Raw genomic sequence first — 19,532 nt, forward strand, 5'->3', positions numbered from 1 at the left:
TTTCTGAATAAGGCCTAGATTGCTGTTCCCATCTGTGTTATTTTATACTATGGGATGACAGCTCTTTATGTTAATTTGTTTTGCCTTTGTAGTCATTCTTTTATATAATCCTCATATCTGAACAATCTAAGAATGATGGCCTGGGGAGGTTGAGATCACAATGCAGTTACTTCAGATCCACTATGCTGTTACCTTCATTTTATATAGTCTCTTTGCATGATAAGGATACTTTATTCTAAGGACGACAGTTCTAGTAATCAAATTCTAATTCGTTTGTAACTTTCACATGTTGTGATATGCTCTAAACACTTATTTTAATGCCAGCACAAAAACTGAGATAGTTGGTGAATCACCATTTAAAGGTCTTCTATCTCATTCTTCACATTTTTCCCTAGTGTTAATGCAATACAGACGTTGGAATGAATGCAATATCCTGTTGGCATTTTGAAGTGGAAACTTGGGATAAATCAAGTGTTTTTGGAGTTCCTATGATTCTTATATGATATAAATTGCTTGCCTTTGATACTGTAAATTATGAGTATCATGATATGACCCTCTCTCTATGGTGCTGCAGAAATATAAGTGAGAGAAAAATTCCTGAATATTACACTAATTCCTTTTAGTTGTTTGTTTTGGTAACAGACATCATATTGGAGGGAAGAATGTACCCAAATCAAGGACTCTCTTATTTCTGTGATTCTACTGCAAATTTGATTTGATCAAAAATATAGCTTTACCTGATTTTATCTTTCATTTTTTTCCTAGAAACACCATAGCAGCTGGAAATTGTTAAAGATTGTTGCTCTGAAAATCAGAAATGTCTAGGTCTTTGTAATTACAATTCCTAGAAACACCATAGCAGCTGGAAATTGTTAAAGATTGTTGCTCTGAAAATCAGAAATGTCTAGGTCTTTGTAATTACAATCTTTGTAATTACAAAGATGAGGCACAGAGATAATGGAGTCACGTTTTAAAGACACAGAGTATCAGATGCTTAGCATATGCTTCATCATGACCTAGTATCTAGTAGAGTTCATTAAGAACATGCTCTTTGGTGGTATACCTAATACTGTCAATCATGCTAAAACCATTTCCTGAATACACACACACACACACACACACACACACACACACACACACATATATGACAGTGCAAGTTTCTACGGAGGCTTCTAAGCAACTGTAATCATTTATACAAGTAACTTTAGTCAATCACTTTTTTTATGTTGAGAGAGAGCGAGAGAACACGTGTGCACATGTATGTGTGTGCATGCATGCACACACACGCAGGGAAGGGGCAGAGAGAGGGAAAGAGAATCCCAAGCAAGCTCTATGCTGCCAGCACAGAGCTCAACCTGGGGCTTGATCTTATGAACCATGAGATCACGAACTGAGCCAAAATCAAGAGTCAGATGCTTAACCGACAGTCACCGAGGTGCCCCAACTCTTCTATTTTTAATTCCAGTAATTTTTTGTTCTTTATTGTTCAGAATCTCAGAAAAATGAGGGCATTGGATCTTACTAAGCCACTGTGTTTCAGATCCTTTCTTGCTGAAGCCTGTCTGGTAATTTCATCCACTATTTATTTGAGGGGTAGTTGAAGGCATTTCAGCAAAGCAAACAACTGAATGGTGTGTCAGCCGAAACCTGAAATGTTTGGTTTAGAAGCATTTTTGAATACAATAAAGTTTGTCTAAGTAACAAAAGCTGGACTAGTTTTTATGTTAAAAAAAAAAAGTTTCCTTGATATGTTTTCTTGAGAAGCCTAGAACTACAGTAAATGTTTTCAAAATCTGCAGTCATATTGGGAACCTCAGCCAAAGTATTATCCCTGAAGTATAAGAGAGGTGACAGTAGAAGACAAATATTTGGTTAGCAAACTAATCCAGTCTTCTGTTGGATGCTCTTCAAATTCCAGGCATGTGATTATGTCTAAAAATAATTGGAGTGAAAGGAGCGTGGGAATCACTGCTTAGGTTTACTGGTCCATTTCCTTAAATCAGGACAAGTTTAAAAGTGTAGGTACCAATAAAGAGATTCATTTGACAAGAATGGGTTTTTTTTCCCCCTCTAGTCAGGTATATATATTATTTTTATTTTCAGTTTAATATCAACTCCTGATTGGTGAACATACTAATTTTGGAGTAGATTTAAATCTACTGGCTGAAATCTGCTTGATTGAACACAGAATATGTATGTAACGTGTATGAGTTTTGGGTTTTGATACCTTTATGTAATCTCTTACAATGCTCACTTCACTTGGAGAGATTCTAGACATGCAGGGGCAGGAGTTATCACTATGCCTTTAAGTCTTGGTTGTAGTGGTTCTCAAGCCTGACTGTGAATTGGAATCACCTATCGTTCTACATCAGCCCTATTAATTTAATATTTTCAGAGATTTGTGACCTAGACATTTATATATTAAAAAAAAATTCTTTTTTATGTTTATTTTTGAGAGAGAGAGAGAGAGAGAGAGAGTGAGTAGGTGAGGGGTAGAGAGAGAGGGAGACACAGAATCCTAAGCAGGCTCCAGCCTCTGAGCTGTCAGTACGGAGTCTGACACAGGCTCGAATTCACAAACTGAGATCATGACCTGAGCTGAAGTTGGACGCTTAACCGAAGCCACCCAGGACACCCTAGGCATTTATATATTTAAAAGTGGTACAGGTGCTTCTAGTAAACAGCCAGCATTTAACAAGAACATTAGATATTTGGAGGATTTCAACAAGTGTAACAGAAACTTTAGTGATGGTGTTGTTATGAGAACTGGTGAGAAACTGACTCTGATTTCAGTAAGTTAGGGATGACAGTATTATATATGTGCACGTGGATGCCTTTGAAAAGAAGTTATTTGGGGCGCCTGGGTGGCTCAGTTGGTTGAGCGGCCGACTTCGGCTCAGGTCACAATCTCGCAGTCCGTGAGTTCAAGCCCCGCGTCGGGCTCTGTGCTGACAGCTCGGAGCCTGGAGCCTGTTTCGGATTCTGTGTCTCCCTCTCTCTGACCCTACCCCGTTCATGCTCTGTCTCTCTCTGCCTCAAAAATAAATAAACATTAAAAAAAAATTTTTTTTTTGAAAAGAAGTTATTTAACATACACTAAGACTTTTTTGTCTGTGCCAAGCACTTTGCTTAATGCTGAAGATACAAAAGTGAGTATAGCATGGTCCTTACACTTAAGGAGACTTTACCTGGGGAGACCTGACATCTTAATTTGTCTTAGAAATTGTTATAAATGCTCTGACAGTGCTAGTGAGAGTGTCAAAGGCAGGATTGGTCAGTTTTCGGGCAGGGCAACAAGAGCTTTCCTAGGAGGTTCTGGACTTGAGACTTGAGTGATAAAATCAGTTGTCATGTTAAGATGGTAGGTGGGGGATACTGCAAATAGTTCGAATAAAGCCAGGTGTGTGGGATACCTCTTCAAGCAGCTAAAATGACAGGGGCATGGAGACCAGGCTGAGGTCAGGTAGGCAAGAGCCATTCTTGGATGAATTTGCGTATCATTTAAGGAATTTGAACTTTATTGTGTAGATAGTGGAGAACTCTTGAAGGGTATATATATAGAAGAGTAGTTATATTGTCAGATAGAAACCTCACTCTGGCTGCAGTGTGAAGGAGGGACTGAAAAAGTTAAAACCTGAAGCAGCAAGGCCATTGGACAAGACTATTGCAGTAGTCCAGGAATGAAGGGGCACATTAAGGCAATACTACACAAGACTTTAACACTTGGGTATTTTAAAACGAAATTTCCTTGTTGTAGAAGTGTTTCTTTGTTTACTCGCTGAAGACCCAATTTTCAGATAATGTAGAATATATTTATACAGTTAGTTTAGATACAAGGATCATTTTTTTTTTAATATTTTTTTTTAATTTTTTTTTAACATTTATTTATTTTCGAGACAGAGAGAGACAAAGCATGAATGGGGGGGGGCGGTCAGGGAGAGGGAGACACAGAATCTGAAACAGGCTCCAGGCTCTGAGCTGTCAGCACAGAGCCCAACTCGGGGCTCGAACTCACCGACCGCGAGATCACGACCTGAGCCGAAGTCGGCCGCTTAACCGGCTGAGCCACCCAGGCGCCCCACAAGGATCATTTTAGTGAAGTGACACAGCTCTTTCAAAGAGTGGAAAATATTGTTGTAGTGACTTTTTTTTTTCAGGTTGAACAGTACTGTAATTATGTGAAAGGATATAAAAAGTTCACGTATGAAGGGAATGTCTCATAATCCAAGCTTAAAATTTATATATAGACAATGTAATAAACAACGTAAGAGACTGTATTAAAGAGATATAATAAAATAGGATGCCTAGTTTATGCCAAACTATTTCTCTAGACCAGTACTGTCTAGCAGAAATACAATGTGAGCAACAAATGTGACTTTTTCTAGTAGCCACATTAAAAGATAAAAAAATCCAAACAGGTGGAAATAATTTTAATATTTTATTTAACTTGGTATATCCAAAATAGCATTGCAAAATGTAATATAAAATTGGGATATTTAATGCTTATTATCTATAGACACAATATATTTAGTATTCTTTTTCATACCAAGTATCCAAAATCCAGTGCATATTTTATACTTTTAGCACATTTTACTTCAGACCAACCACATTTCAAGTACTCCAGTAGCCACATTGGGCTACTGGCTACTGCACTGGACAATGAAGCTCAAGAGAATTTCTTCAATTCCATTCTAAAGATAATATGGAAACATTTCAGCACCACTTTCAAGGATGCATTCACAATTATTCTTTTTAGAAAGGCGTTAAATCACTTGAGGTTTTACCTTAAAACCTGAATACATTAATTAGTCATAGTGAATTTAAAAAAAAGTTTATTTTTGAGAGAGAGCAAGTGCATGAGTGGGGGAGGGATGGAAAGAGGGGGGACAGAGGATCTGAAGCAGCCTCTGCACTGATAGCAGCAAGCCCGATGTAGGGCTTGAACTCACAAACCATGAGATCATGACTTGAGCTGAAGTTGGGTGCTTAACCGAGCCACCCAGGGGCCCCTAGACAAACTGAATTTTTATAATATAGTATCAGTACCCAGAAAGTGGGAGTGAGAAGTAAATCTGATCTTTCTCCATGACTATTACTTTTTACTGTTTTAAGATGTGAAATAATCCCAAACTTCACTTAAATTTTGAAGTGGAACCCACAAGAGGATCTTCTCTGGGAACAATATATAAGAAGCTTTCTGAATTTAAAAGGTCTGTGATGACTTATGGTTGGAAAAGGGGAATCAAGGAAGCACAGGAAATTATTAGTATTATAGATCAAGAATAGGTGGATGTATAAGCTAAATCATCTTTGTAGCACTGTTCAGTTTTTTGAGCTGACATAGTTAAGAAACTTACTCTAGGGGCGCCTGGGTGGCGCAGTCGGTTAAGCGTCCGACTTCAGCCAGGTCACGATCTCGCGGTCCGGGAGTTCGAGCCCCGCGTCGGGCTCTGGGCTGATGGCTCAGAGCCTGGAGCCTGTTTCCGATTCTGTGTCTCCCTCTCTCTCTGCCCCTCCCCCGTTCATGCTCTGTCTCTCTCTGTCCCAAAAAAATAAATAAACGTTAAGAAACTTACTCTATATATTGCAAGCCCCACTTAGGGGTGTTAGAGTGTTTGAACAACTTAGAACTTCCAGTAATCTTACAGGAGGAAATGGAAGGCTGTATTTAAATAGGCAGTCATTAGAAAACTCAAGTTTTCAATACAGACTTCTGTAAATTCACATTCAAGTACAGGTCTCATATCTAGTGTAAGACTTTCAAGTTTTCATAAAAAGAAAATTAAGGTGAGAGCTGTAAAATGTACGTATTTCTATCTCAACAGTCAGACGCTAGCACAAACCAGGTGCTAAATTGATGAAACCATAGCTAGAGTTTGGCAGATAAAAGGAATGAGGGACTGAGTTTTTGCAAAGGAGTGATTGTGGAATCCAAGCCTGGTAAGAAGGGAAGTCATAGGCAAAGTGAGATTGAAATGAAAAAACTAGTGGGGTCAAAGGATTGAAGCGTAATGGGGTTGAAGAATGGTAGAGCTATAAAACTAAGGATAGGAGGTAGAAAGTAGGAGATGCTTTAAATCAAGACTTCAGAAATGTGTAGTATTTGGTGAATACAAGGTCTAAGTCTCATGACGGGAGCAGGTGGCTGAGATGGAGAATAGGCTCAATGCAAGTGAGGAAGTTAAGGAAGTAAATGGACATGGTATTGAAAGTTAAGCCTTTAAGATGTTTTAAGTACTGGTAGGGGGTAAGTGAGCAAGGTGCTATATAATCTTAAGTGAGAAAGAGTTAGTAACCTGGAAGTGGGTTGGATCATATTGTGTCTGTAGTTCTCAACTGTGGCTAATTTGCACCATAGGGGACATATGGAGATGTCTGGAGACATTTTTGGTTGTCACAACTGGGGTGTGTGTTTATGTGTCTGGATGTGTGTATACCTTCACTACCTTATGAAGAGAGGCCAGGGATGCTTCTAAACATCCTACAATGCACTTAACAGCCTCTCACAACAAAGATTTCTCTGGTTCCAAATGTGAAAACAGTGCTAAGGTTGAGAAACTCTGCTTTAGGGGGAGGCACCAGAATCAAGGTATGTTGGTTGAAAAAACAGGCTGAGAACTATCAATCTAGTAAATATTTCTACTTTAACTGAATACTTTAAGGAAAAAAGACATACACATTAAAAATATCCATCCATCCATTCATTCACTAAAAGACATATGCTGCATTCTCACCTAATGGGCATCACTTTTATAGGTGTTTTAGAGTCATCAGTGAACATAAAGATCCCTGTGTCCTTAGTTACTTCTTGTTTAAGCAGGGGAGACAGGGGACAAGAGACATAATAAATTAATCTGTTAGAAAATGGTGTTAAAAAAGTGATTAAGGATATTGGGAGTGCTGGGGTATAGGAGGGCAAAAGGTGGGCTGCAGTCATCTCACTGAGGTGACATCTGGAGAAGGATTTAAGAGATGTGAGAATATAATAAATGTATGTTGCCCTGAAAATACAGTTTTGGTTTGCATTCAGTTTACAGGAAAGGGGAGTAAAGTAGGTATGTGTTAAGTGCTTTGACGGATACCAAGTTAGACCAGCCATGGTTTCTGCCCTCAGAGAGCTTTGTGATGAGCTACTATCATGGAAATGATAGAAAAATGAAGACAGCAAATAACAAGACAGTAATTTTGCCCTATTCTATCTGCTCCTGTTTTGATCCTTTTTCATGGTAGGGAGATAACAGGTTAACGTTTAGCTGTTATTTTCCACTCATGCTGCACATTTGCTCCTTCTCAGAAAACCAGGCCAGGAACCTGGATTAAACAGTGATATGAACGAAGTGGGTTTGGAGTACAGGACTGAGAGCACTGGGATCAGAGAAATGCAAAAAGTAAACTTACAGAAAGGGATAAGGAATAGGAGGAAAGGCCTACAGTATGTTAACCTTCCTTGCTGACAGTTTAACAATCTCTAGCCTCTTACTAGCTCTCTGCCTCCCAGGTATGGTAACAGTACAAGGAGCTATGCTGTTCGGGTTGGGGATTATCATACTCTGGTGCCAGAAGAGTTTGAAGAAGAAATTGGAGTTCAGCAGATTGTGATTCATCGGGAGTATCGACCTAACAGCAGTGACTACGACATCGCCCTGGTTAGATTAGAAGGACCAGAAGAGCAGTGTGTCAGATTTAGCAGCCATGTTTTGCCAGCCTGTTTGCCACTCCGGAGAGAGAGGCCACAGAAAACCGCCTCCAATTGTTACATAACAGGATGGGGAGACACGGGTAATGTAGATAATACAAATGACATCTGGGCACCTTTCTTGTGTCTGGGATTATCAGTACTTTTGGGTGTACAATGGGTAGTAAAATCTTAAATGGGTTCAGGCTTAGTAGTTTGGAAATTCTGCCAAGCCTGTGATGCATGCATGCAATTTGGATTTGTATCCCAAGGGTACTATTGGTTATCATTCAGTTTAGTACAAATTGACAGAACTCAATCACCTTAAGGGCTGGTAGAGAAACCTTCCTTACTTTCAGTTGCCCAGACTAGTAAAGAGACAGAAGAAATGATTTTAAGATCCTACTTGAACACTTGGGCCTGGCCGGCTGAATGACAACTTCCCGTATCATTTTGCTACAGAATTTTATCAGTGTGTATCAGCTAGTGCTTGTTCAGAATGGTCCTTGAAACAACAGATGTGGGGCTCACCTGGATTGGGTACTTGATTCCCAAATGGCTACTGAATAAGGAGAAAGGACAGGTTGACCCCTCTCCACTAAATATGATCAATACTGCTAATTATACTCTTGAAAAGAGCATCAAGTATGTCTGTCTACAGGTGATAATTTCAGTGTTTTATTTACAGAGTATTTGTGTTCATCACACACTGCATTAAATCTGGGCTTTATATTTGTATTTCATAGCTGAAAAAAGGTAGAATAGCTGTTGCAGATATAGAATACTGAAGAAGCACATACTGACCACTCCTTAGATAAACCACAAAGAAAACATTTGCTGAATGAAACAATAAAATGAGATCAGAGTAAATGGCTTTTCCGCACGCTATGTGCACGCTATGTGGAACCATAAGGCAAATCAAGTGTCTGAGAATACTTAAGTGTATCCATTCTCAATTACTGCAAGAGGGAAGGTTCATTCACCTTCCTTTAGATACAAGTTAACAGAAATGATAAATGTCAGTTTTACAGAATGTTCTATTATGAATTATTTCAATTGAGTACATAGGATGCAAGAAAAAAAGGTGGAATTTAGACCCAAGAAAGGACTATTGTAGAGGACATCATCAATTATACATATTAGCCACTGAACAGTTAATGTCTTGCCAGTGAGTACACCAACATCAAATGGTTAGTATACAGGAATGTTTTGCTTCTCAATCTTTTATCAGATGCCATATTTGGAGTTCTTGCCACTCAGGTCCTTCTATAGCATTTATAGTTACCACTCACTTAAACTACACTATGCCACAATAGGGTTTTATTTTCAATTAAATGTTCATTGGACTGTTAAATGTAGTGTTTTTGTGTAAGATCTTTGGCTGGCATCTAACTCAGATTATTTGGTCTGACTAGGACGAGCCTATTCAAGAACTCTACAACAAGCAGCCATCCCCTTACTTCCCAAGAGGTTTTGTGAAGAACGTTACAAGGGTCGGTTTACAGGAAGGATGCTTTGCGCTGGAAATCTACATGAACACAAACGTGTTGACAGCTGCCAGGGAGACAGCGGAGGACCACTCATGTGTGTTCGGTCAGGAGAGAGTTGGGTTGTGTATGGGGTGACCTCCTGGGGGTATGGCTGTGGAGTCAAGGATTCACCTGGTGTCTATACCAAAGTCTCAGCCTTTGTACCTTGGATAAAAAGTGTCACCAAATTGTAATTCTTCACGTGGAAGCTTCAAGAGAAAATACTGGAAAATGTTCAACATCCACATTAGCACTCAGCCAGAGATGCCAGCCAACGGAGATGAGAGCCATGTTCCTTCTTTTGTGTTGTGATTAAATCATGTGCACCATTGCTGCTTGAGAATTTGTGATGTGAATATTGTTAGATACCTCAGTGTAGTACTAATTACCCTTAACTAGCATTGTGGCCCACCCAAAAACTACTCTGGAGTCTTTATTAGCATTCTCCAGAGATTACTGTGTATCAAGAGTGCAGTAAGGCTGTTTTTACATTCATTTGGATTTAGAGCTTATAACTCAATCAATACTGTTTATACTAGAGTCAAGGAGTGGCATTTAATTAAGCTCAGATTTTCTTCAAAAGGCTAAGACATCTTCACACATTGAATCTCTGTAGCCTTTAACAACTGAGGAAATCAACGGCCAAAAAAGTGAAGGAATTCCATTATAAACCTAGACTAGGATCAAATTTGGAAGAATTCCTGATGAATGTCTTCAAGTTGTTGGATGTACAACCTAATGTATCCACCTTATTAACATCCTCTAGCAATTACTTTCAGCTACTTCAAATTTACAACTTGATAAAATTTTTCCTTGGCATTATGTGGTTTGCTGGACCATGATTTAAGAGTGCCATCTATTGCAACTTTCTTGTAATGACTAAAATCTGTAGACTTCCACTATCCTGATAGTCCCAGCTAATAAAAATACTGTTAAAAATGCTTTCTCTGCTTAGTGAGAAAAAGCTCTAAAAGAATTTAACTGTTTCAACCGCTTTAATTAACGCACCAGCTATATGCTAGGCACTGCTTTAAGTGGCTATGGCCTTCAATGACCGTTTTAAAAAGGCTGGTAATGTTTTATAGTATCCCTAGCTTTCAAACAGGCCCAGAGGCCAAGGTGAGACCATAGGATCCAAACTTCTGGAGCCCCAGTGCTGATCAGGTCATTTTCAGCCTCCACTGCTGAGTAAAGGCAAGTTTTCCCTCTGGCTATTTCTCAACACAATTAAGGGACAATTAAGGGTGCTTTACTATACACCCTTTCAGGACATTCTTGATTAGCAATGCAAAATCTTAGGCCAAACAAAAAAGGCTTGCCTCTCAGGCTACTTAATTAATCACAATGATTGCTAATATCAAGGGCCCTTCAGTGTTTTAAAGTTTTTGTAGATCCATCCAAGAAATAGATGCATAAAAACAGGTGAAAAAAATCAGTGTGAACTTTAGGATTAGATCATGTTATGTAATCCTTTTCAATGGCTGTATTAATATGGAGGGGACTTCACCTCTTTCCCCACTGCATCTACTTGTACCCTTTTTGTAAATCCTCAGCTTTGTAAAAAACTGGTGCTAACGTAAAGGTGCTTTATAGTTTACGATTTTGCAGGACTGCAATGCTATGTCAGGCAGAATAACGTTAAACCTTTTGTAAAAGCTCAAGGTTTTGATAAAGGCAGAACTTTTCAAGCATTTACAACTAGTGATGATAGCGGTACAGACAGTGCACACTTGCACAAGGGCTGAGAAAACGTGCAATACAGGAGAGAAAATTTATCTTTACGGAAACTTCGCACAGGCCACCTTTATAACGAAAGTATAGTGCTGATGCAAGCAACATTTATACTGAAATTTTAATAGACTGGATCGGGAAACTACTTGGCTCATAAAATATGCCTTGATAATAGCTAATTTTTTTTTCTTGTTAAATGTTAAGTGTGACCTTTAAAAGACACAAGTGTTCAGTGCACATCTGTGTGAATAAAGTGCTTAGCTGCTCACCTTGTGTAGTAGCCTTAATCTTTTGTACGGTATAAAAATGACTGTTGTCCCTTAGGGGTAAGGTGGCTTCACGTGTAGTTCCCACCCAAATACTGTAGTGACTTAGAACACGACTTTTTCCAGATGAAATCAAGCATTTTATTTAATTATAGCAAGCAAGCACTCACTTATTCTCTACTAAATGTCATACTTACGCCGAAGTAATATTCTGGCCTATATGGAGACCACCAACTTGATAGCTTACAGATTATTCACCACTCAATATGCAACATGTTGCGATTAAAAAAAATCACGTTTGGCAGTGCACCACAAGATTCTAAATAAACAGGACTTCACCCATACATTTTGAATTTCTTGATTATCTGCAAGAGAAGAAAACCAGTTTTGTAAACTCTGTGTCCTAAGTCACAGTGCTGAAATCTTAGCAACTTCAGTTACTTTCTATTTAGTTGGCTATTTATTACTCTTTCAAATTACAAAGTAGCAGCAAATCGGGCCAATTCTGGCCTTCCCATTACTTAGCACTAAGGATTCTGGATTAACGACGAAATAGGAATAAAAAGGAACATACCTTGTCATGTTTCCTGTCATCCATTGGAACGATTAGTTCAGCTTCCTAAAAACATTTAAGCAATAGTTAGATATGTGCCCAATAACCCGGCACCCTTCAGGTTTTCAAGTGATTAATGTTACTTGTGCAAGTCAGAATCTGATACCAATTAAATGGTGACAGCTTTGCCAATAAACAAGAATATGCTCTTCCATGGCTAGGAAGGGAGACTGCCACAGCTGACAGGTCCCAAAGATACATGGAGATTCACAATCCCAGAACTCCCAAGCAAGCACAACTACAGAGATTACTCACTTTCTGGATCTAAATGTGGCGGGTATCAGGATTCGATGTCACTATTTATTTAACAGTGGCGGAGTAGCTTCAAGATGGCCACTTGACACCGACAGCGGAATTCGGGACCTTTGCCGGTCATCAGGTGCACCGATCCTTTGTCGGAGGGCCCGTGACCCGTGCGCGCTCGACTTCTGACTCAGCGCCAGGGTTGCACGTGGCCGCCGCGTGATCAAAAGAATACCTCAGGTTTTCGAACCTAGAGGTTTCCAAAGCTGTCGTAGACCGATCACTACAAGATCCCTGAACCTCCTGCATCTTAACTAGGCCAAAAACTTCTGCCTCAATTATCACCATAGTGCACAAAATACAACGTACCTCAACCTCGTAACCTAAGCCCGGCGCTTCCCGGATGTAAAAGGCCGAGCATTTCAGCGCACGCTTTCTTATAGAGCGGCTGACGCTATTCCGGGGAAGTGCCGCGAAGGGCGGGGCCCACACGAGTTTTCCCTCCGCTCTGCCCTTTCCAGCCCCTCCTCCGTTCCACCCCTTCCTGATGGCCCCTCCCTCCTTACACGGTTTGCTCCACCCTCTGGGCTGGGCGGCTCCCCGGGCCCTCAATTCTGACGCACGCGCCTACAGGGAGAGTCAGAAAGTTGTCGCGAGATGAGGAAATCCTGACGCTGGCTTTGTCTTCCTGACCCGGGAGGTGAAAAATTTTGTTTCCCGTTTCCATAAAGGATAGTTACTTAGAAGTTGCCATTGTTACCGAAACGCCAGGTTATATAGTCCTCTGCTTTTAAACCTTTAGGTAAATATACATGGAACTGATTTTTTTGGTCCATTAATGATCTGGGACTTACGTTTTCCGCTGGAGTTGCTGTTCCTCAAGCGTAGTTGTCAGTGATTTGCGGTTTTTAAATTTTGTTTTGTTTTGGGTTTCTTTTGGCGGGGTCGGGGCCGGAGGGGGGGTTTAATCTCTTAAGAGTATTTACACTCATTACTGAAAACCTAGCCAAAAGACTAAACACAAGACTAAAAAAAAGTAAAGGACGTTAGCCGGAAGAGTATGGGAGACCCACTTAACGAGTATGTCTGAACATTTCCCGTGTTGCACACTCACCCAGTTTGCTGTACGTGTTTGGCCGCAGCTGGATTTCGTTGACTCTTGAAAGCAGATGTCTGCCTCTTACCTCCCTGCTGTACCTTTTGTTGAGGGTGCAATTATAGAAATAATAGAACTAACCCTTGTAAAGTGAATTAAAAATATTTAGGAATACATTTAGTTCTAGTCAAGTGCTGATTAAATGCCATTAAATTTATATTCTGTTTCCCCTCTGATATGAAACAAAAGGGAGGTTTTACTTAGTAGTGGACCATTGGGAAGGTATGTTGTGGCAATTGCTGCCAGGAAAAACGGTATCAAAATGTATTCCCCAGACTAAGTTGGGGAATAAGGTGCCACAGTAGGGATCTACAGAAGCTTCATGAAATCCTTACATACTATTCTGGGAGAAATAGTTTAATCAGTAAGAGCAAACATTGCTATTATGATTAGGGTTGGAGTGACCAATTTATAGGAAATGACCATCCATTTATGGTAAGCTATAAAGACACACTGAAGATTTTTAAATATATATTTCCATTGGGCTAAAGTGTAAAAACACCTGAGACAGAGTGAAGAGTCTCTGCTCCCATATTTTAGGTTCTTTTCTCCATCTCAAATTTTTTCCCATCTGTTTCCCATCTTTTTCTTCCTTTCTTTAAAACTGAGGTATAATTAACATTAGCTTCAGGTATACAACATAATGATTTGATATTTGTGTATGTTGCTAAATGATCACCACATTAAGTCTAATTAACCCCTATCCCTCATACATAGTGAATTAAGTTGTTTCTTGTGCTGAAGATTTTTAAGATTTACTGTCTTAGGGGAGCCTGGCTGGCTCATTTGGTGAAATGTGGGACTCTTGATCTCAGGGTTTTAAGTTCAAGCCCCATGTTGGTATAGAGATTACTTCAAAATATTAAAAGAAAAAAATATGTAGCAACTTTAAAATATGTAAAAGTATTATTGACTGTACTCACCATGCTGTACATTACATTCTCTTGACTTATTTATTTTATAACTAGTATTTTGTGTCTTTTGCCCCATTTTAGCTACCCCTTCAACCCACTGCCTCTGGCAAGCACCAATCTGTTTTCTGTATCAATTAACTTGGTGTTTTTTGTTTTTGTTTTTATATTCCATATATAAGTGAGATCATATAGTATTTGTCTTTTTCTGACTCATTTCACTTAACGTAATGTCTTCAGGGTCCATCCATTATGTCACAAATGGCAAGATGTCATTTGTTTTCATGGATGAGTAGTATTCAATTGTGTATGTACATCGACATCTTTATCCATTCATCCATTGATGAATACTTAAGTTGTTTCCATATCTTGGCTGAAAATAATGCTGTAATGAACATGGGGGTACTTACATCTTTTTGAATTAGTGTTTTTGTTTTCTTCAGATAAATACCCAGAAGTAGAACTGCCAGATCATATGGTAATTCAATTTTTAGTTTTTTGACCAACCTCCATACTGTTTTCTACAGCAGATAGACCAGTTTACATTCTCATTAACAGTGCACAAGGGTTTTCTCTCATTAACAGTGCAAAAGGGTTTTCTTTTCTCCACATCCTTGCCAACACTTGTTATTTCTTATTTATTTGATACTAGACATTCTGACTGGCATGAGATGATATCTCATTGTGATTTTGATTAGCATTTCTCTGATGATTAGTGATGTTGAGGATCTTTTCATGTGTCTGTTGGCCATCTGTATGTCTTCATTGGAAAAATGTCTATTCACATACTCTGTCCATTTTTTAAATTGGGTTGTTTAGTGTTTTGTTGTTGAGTTGTATGAGTTCTTTATGTATTTTGGATATTGACCCATTATTAGAACATGATTTACAGGGGCGCCTGGGTGGCGCAGTCGGTTAAGCGTCCGACTTCAGCCAGGTCACGATCTCGCAGTCCGTGAGTTCGAGCCCCGCATCAGGCTCTGGGCTGATGGCTCAGAGCCTGGAGCCTGTTTCCGATTCTGTGTCTCCCTCTCTCTCTGCCCCTACCCCGTTCATGCTCTGTCTCTCTCTGTCCCAAAAATAAATAAAAACGTTGAAAAAAAAATTAAAAAAAAAAAAAGAACATGATTTACAAATATTTTTCTCCTGTTCAGTAGTTTGACTTTCATTTTGTTGAAAATTTCCTTTGCTGTGAAGAAGCTTTTTAGTTTGATGTAGTTTGAGTTCATTTTTTGTGTATGGTGTAAGATAGTAGTCCAGTGTCATTCTTTTGCATGTGGCTGTCCAGTTTTCCCAGCACCATTTCTTGAAGAGTCTGTCCTCTCCCCATTGTATATTCTTGGCTCCTTTGTTGTAAATTAATTGACCATATATGCATGGGTTTATTTCTGGGCTCACTATTCTGTACCATTGATCATTGTGTCTGTTTTTATGCCAGTATCAAACTGTTTTAAGTATCATGCAATATCATAACTTTGTGGGGCACCTGGGTGGCTCAGTCGGTTAGGCATCCGATTTTTGATTTCAGCTCAAGTCATGATCTCAAGTTCATGAGATTGAGCCCCACGTTGGGGCTTGGGATTCTCTTTCTCTCTCTCTCTGCCCTTCCCCTGCTTGCTAGCTCTCTTTCTCTCTCTCTCAAATAAACTCTAAAAACATAATTACTATTGCTTCATAATATAGTTATCAACCAGGAAGCATGATAGCTCCAGCTTTGTTTTTCTTTCTCTCGTTTTTTTTTAAAGTCTATTTATTTATTTTGAGAGTGAGTATGGGAGAGGTAGGAGGAGAGGGAGAGAGAGAGAGAATCCTAAGCAGACTACTCACTGTCAGCCCAGAGCCTGATCCACAAACTGAGATAATGACCTGAGTTGGACATGTAAGTGACTGAGCCACCTTGGTGCCCCTACGTTCTTCTGTCTCAAGATTGCTTTGGCTGTTTGGGGTCTTTTGTCGTTTCATACAAATTTTAGTATTGTTTGCTTTATTTCTGTGAAAAATGCCATTGGAATTTGACAGGGGTTGTTTTGAATCTGTAGATTGCTTTGCATAGTATGGACATTTAAACAATATTCTTCCAGGTGATGAGCACAGAATATTTGTCCACTGTTTATATAATGAAAAAATATTAATCTTCAATTTCTTTCATCATTGTTTTATACTTTTCAGTATACGAGTTTTTCACCTTCCTCATTAAAATTTGTTTCTAAGTATTTTTTTATTCCAATTGTAAATGGAATTGTTTTCTTAATTTCTCTTTCTGATAGTTCATTATTAATGAATAGAAGTGCATTAGAGTTCATATAGTGGTTTTGTATCCTGCTACTTTACTGAAATTCATTCATTCTAACAGTTTTTGGTGGAGTCACTTGGTTTTCTATATGTAATATCGTGTCATATGCAAATAGTGACAGTTTTACTTTTTCCTTTCCAGTTTGGATGCCTTTTATTTCTTTTTCTTACCTAATTGCTTTGGCTAACACTTCCAGTACTGTGTTGAATAAACGTGGTAAGAGCATCCTTTCTTGTTCCTGATCTTAGAGGAAGAGCTTTTACCTTTTTACCATTGAATATGATATTAGCTGTGGGTCTGTCATGTATGACCTTTACTATGTTGAAGTATGTTCCTTCTATACCTACTTCCCACTTTGTTCAGTTTGTAATCATAAATGAATGTTGAATTTGCATAAATCTTCATGTGTCAGAATACTACTCAGCTTTGAATGCTTTGCTTGAACGTCACTTGTTATGTGAAATTTTTCATAACTCTAACTGAATTTGATTTCCCTTTTTGACATACTATAGTACTTGGATTTTTCATGTGGTATCTTTATTATATTATAAACTTCTTGTGAAGGGACTGCGTCACCTCTCATTTGAAGTGCCTATCAGAGTGACTCATATTAAACACTCAGTTGGATTATTGAATGCTTTGAGGCAGTTAATATATATTTTATAGGAATTGAGAAAGTTTTGTATTTATCTTAAAAAGTGATTTTTCTCCAGGAGGTAGAGTTTGATCCCCCCACTCTTCCCCAACACCAAGATGAGTATTGGCTGTACTTAGTGACTTGCTTTCAAAGGGTGGGTAAGGAAAGAAGGGGAAAGTATAACTGTACAGTGGAGAAATATAGCAAACACTGCCCGGACGAAGTGATCAATAGTAACGTGAGCAAGAAGTCATATTGATAATGTGTACCTTGATAAGATGTAATGAAAACATTTCACCTCCTTTGTGTTATTCTTTTCCAAAGCCCTAACCCTAGTCAAACCATGAGAAGAAATATCAGACAAAATCAAGTTGATGGACAATCTACAAATTATATATCCGTATTTAATATTGTCATGATCTTGAATAACAAGAAAAGTCTGTGAAACTGTCATACCAGAGGAGATGATACATGATGACTAAATGTGATACCCTGTCTGGGAACCTCAAGTAGAGAAAGGACATTAATGTCAAACTAGTGAAATCTGAATAAAGTGTGAAATTTAGTTAATAGTAATGTGCCAATATTGGTTTCTTAGTTGTGACAGATGTATATGGTATTGTAAGATATTAACAATCGGAGAAATTGGATGGGGGATATGTGGGAACTCCCTGTACTATTTTTTCAACTTTTCTGTAAACCTAAAACTATTTTAAAATAAAGCTTAATAAAAAAGCAGTCATAAGTTTATAGTCTATTATTTTTGGTTTAAGACAAGTTGTGCTTTAGTGATGGTTTGTGTATATTCTTAGTGTGAAATTTGTGGCTGAGATGGCGATATTTCTAAATTTGTGGGAATTTGAGATCAAACCTAATTAATTTAGCGGCTGTTCAAGCCAAATCTTTGAGACTTAGAATACTAGGTAGAGATTATGTGGTAATAGATAGAATTAAAATTTTATTGTAAATAAAGGTTGGTTTAAGGATTTTAAAGGTAGAATGCAAAGTGAAGTTGTTAGGACTGATAAAATGATGGCTGGACAATACTTAATTCTGCATTTGATATATTAACTGGAACAGTTCATTATAGAATATTCATTCTTCAACTATGCTACTTCTCCCTACTCTATTTCCTTTTTCCTTTTGTGGTTTTAATGTAGAAACTACAGTGATCATCAGAGAAGAAAATTAATACAACAGCACAGCTCTCATGAATATTGAAATAAGTGGGAGAAAATATCAGGAAATGGCCTGTGGGCTTATTTACATTTTAAGATACTTAGGGTACCTAAACTTGCAGTTGGTATGTACTAGCAGCGTGATAGTGCTGGTAAGAAAATTATAATACAACTATACTGTCTAGAAGAGAGCAGATGAGAATTCTCCCTTATCTCTGCTGGAATATTCTTTTTGGTTCTGAACACTTTGCTCAGTTGTTAAACATTTACAAGACTCTGTCCAATGTTTATTGAGTATATATGACCCTTGCCTCAAAACTCCAATGGAATTGAATAACTTACAATCAATGATGTCACACTTTTTCCAGACTATTCAAAGCTCAAAGCCTAGGAGTCAGCTTTGATTTCTCCCTATCCTCCATTTTCAATTTTTAGTGTATTTCTGTATTAGTCAATGTACTTTTTATCTATTGTTATGTTTCAAATTAGCCTAAGCATAGTGGATTAAAACAATAAGCATTTATTATCTCACATAATTTCTGTGAATCAGGAGTCCAAGTACAGCCTAACTGTCTCAGTGTATCTCACTCATGAGGTTGTAATCAGGATATAGACTGAGACTGCAGGATCCTCTTCCAAGGTTGCTCAGTTAATAAGCTTAGCAAGTTAAGGCTAATTGTTGGTAGGAGGCCTCAATTCTCCAGCATGTGGATCTCCACTGGGCTGCTGGAGTGTCCTCATGAGATGGCAGCTGGCTTCTCCCAAAGTAAGTGATCAGTAGAGGAAGTACCAGTGATGTTATGACCTAGTCTGAGAAGTTACTCGCTATCACTTGTTAGAAGCAAGTTATTAATTCCAGCTCACACAAAAAGGGAGAGAAATTAAACTCTATCTCTTGAGAGAATATAAAAATTTGTTGACTCAAGTTCAAGCTGCCGCAGTAAGAATGGGTGAGGTTGTGTTGGTGTTACAAACAGTCCAAAATCTTTGTTGCTTAAAACAACAAGTGTTTGTTTCTTGTCATATTCTTTTCCATTTTAGTGACTTAGACTAATGAGGCCTTAACCATTTGTGATGTTTCTAGGCAACAGGAAGGGAGATGAGAAGGTAGAGAATCACATACTTGTTTTTAAAGGCTTCCATTCTGAAGTGACAGTCCTCACAATTGCTTCATATCCCATGGACAAAAGCAAGTTGCATGGCTATACCAAACTTCAAAAGGGTGGGGATATGGAACCCTACTATGTGCTTCTAAGGATAAGAATCAGAAATATCAGTAAACAGCATTAGTGATTTCTGC

The 19,532-nt window shown here is 38.5% G+C and overlaps 1 protein-coding gene, 2 long non-coding RNA genes and 1 other non-coding gene across 4 annotated transcripts in view; 2 read left to right on the forward strand and 2 right to left on the reverse strand.

Annotated features, from left to right (window-relative positions):
• PRSS12 (serine protease 12) overlaps positions 1–11,203 on the forward strand; it is a 77,728-nt gene extending 66,525 nt beyond the window's left edge. Inside the window, exons 13-14 of the mRNA XM_040475040.1 lie at positions 7,499–7,779; positions 9,091–11,203. Coding sequence (XP_040330974.1) covers positions 7,499–7,779; positions 9,091–9,398 — 589 coding nt within the window. The 3' untranslated portion in view covers positions 9,399–11,203. The remainder of the gene's footprint in view (positions 1–7,498; positions 7,780–9,090) is intronic.
• Positions 11,204–11,318: 115 nt separating this feature from the next.
• Positions 11,319–12,457, reverse strand: LOC121030561 (uncharacterized). The gene is made up of 3 exons (XR_005790294.1): positions 12,070–12,457; positions 11,776–11,820; positions 11,319–11,566 (listed from the first exon to the last, which is right to left on the reverse strand). It is a non-coding gene; the product is annotated as an uncharacterized LOC121030561 (long non-coding RNA).
• LOC121040484 (small nucleolar RNA SNORA24) lies at positions 11,889–12,019 on the reverse strand. The gene has a single exon (XR_005795330.1). It is a non-coding gene; the product is annotated as a small nucleolar RNA SNORA24 (small nucleolar RNA).
• Positions 12,458–12,602: 145 nt separating the features above from the next.
• Positions 12,603–17,792, forward strand: LOC121030568 (uncharacterized). The gene is made up of 2 exons (XR_005790297.1): positions 12,603–12,859; positions 17,379–17,792. It is a non-coding gene; the product is annotated as an uncharacterized LOC121030568 (long non-coding RNA).
• Positions 17,793–19,532: the final 1,740 nt, after the last annotated feature.

Source organism: Herpailurus yagouaroundi, unplaced genomic scaffold (assembly GCF_014898765.1).
Source record: "Herpailurus yagouaroundi ecotype Mexico unplaced genomic scaffold, PumYag 28, whole genome shotgun sequence".
NCBI classification, from domain to species: Eukaryota; Metazoa; Chordata; class Mammalia; order Carnivora; family Felidae; genus Herpailurus; species Herpailurus yagouaroundi.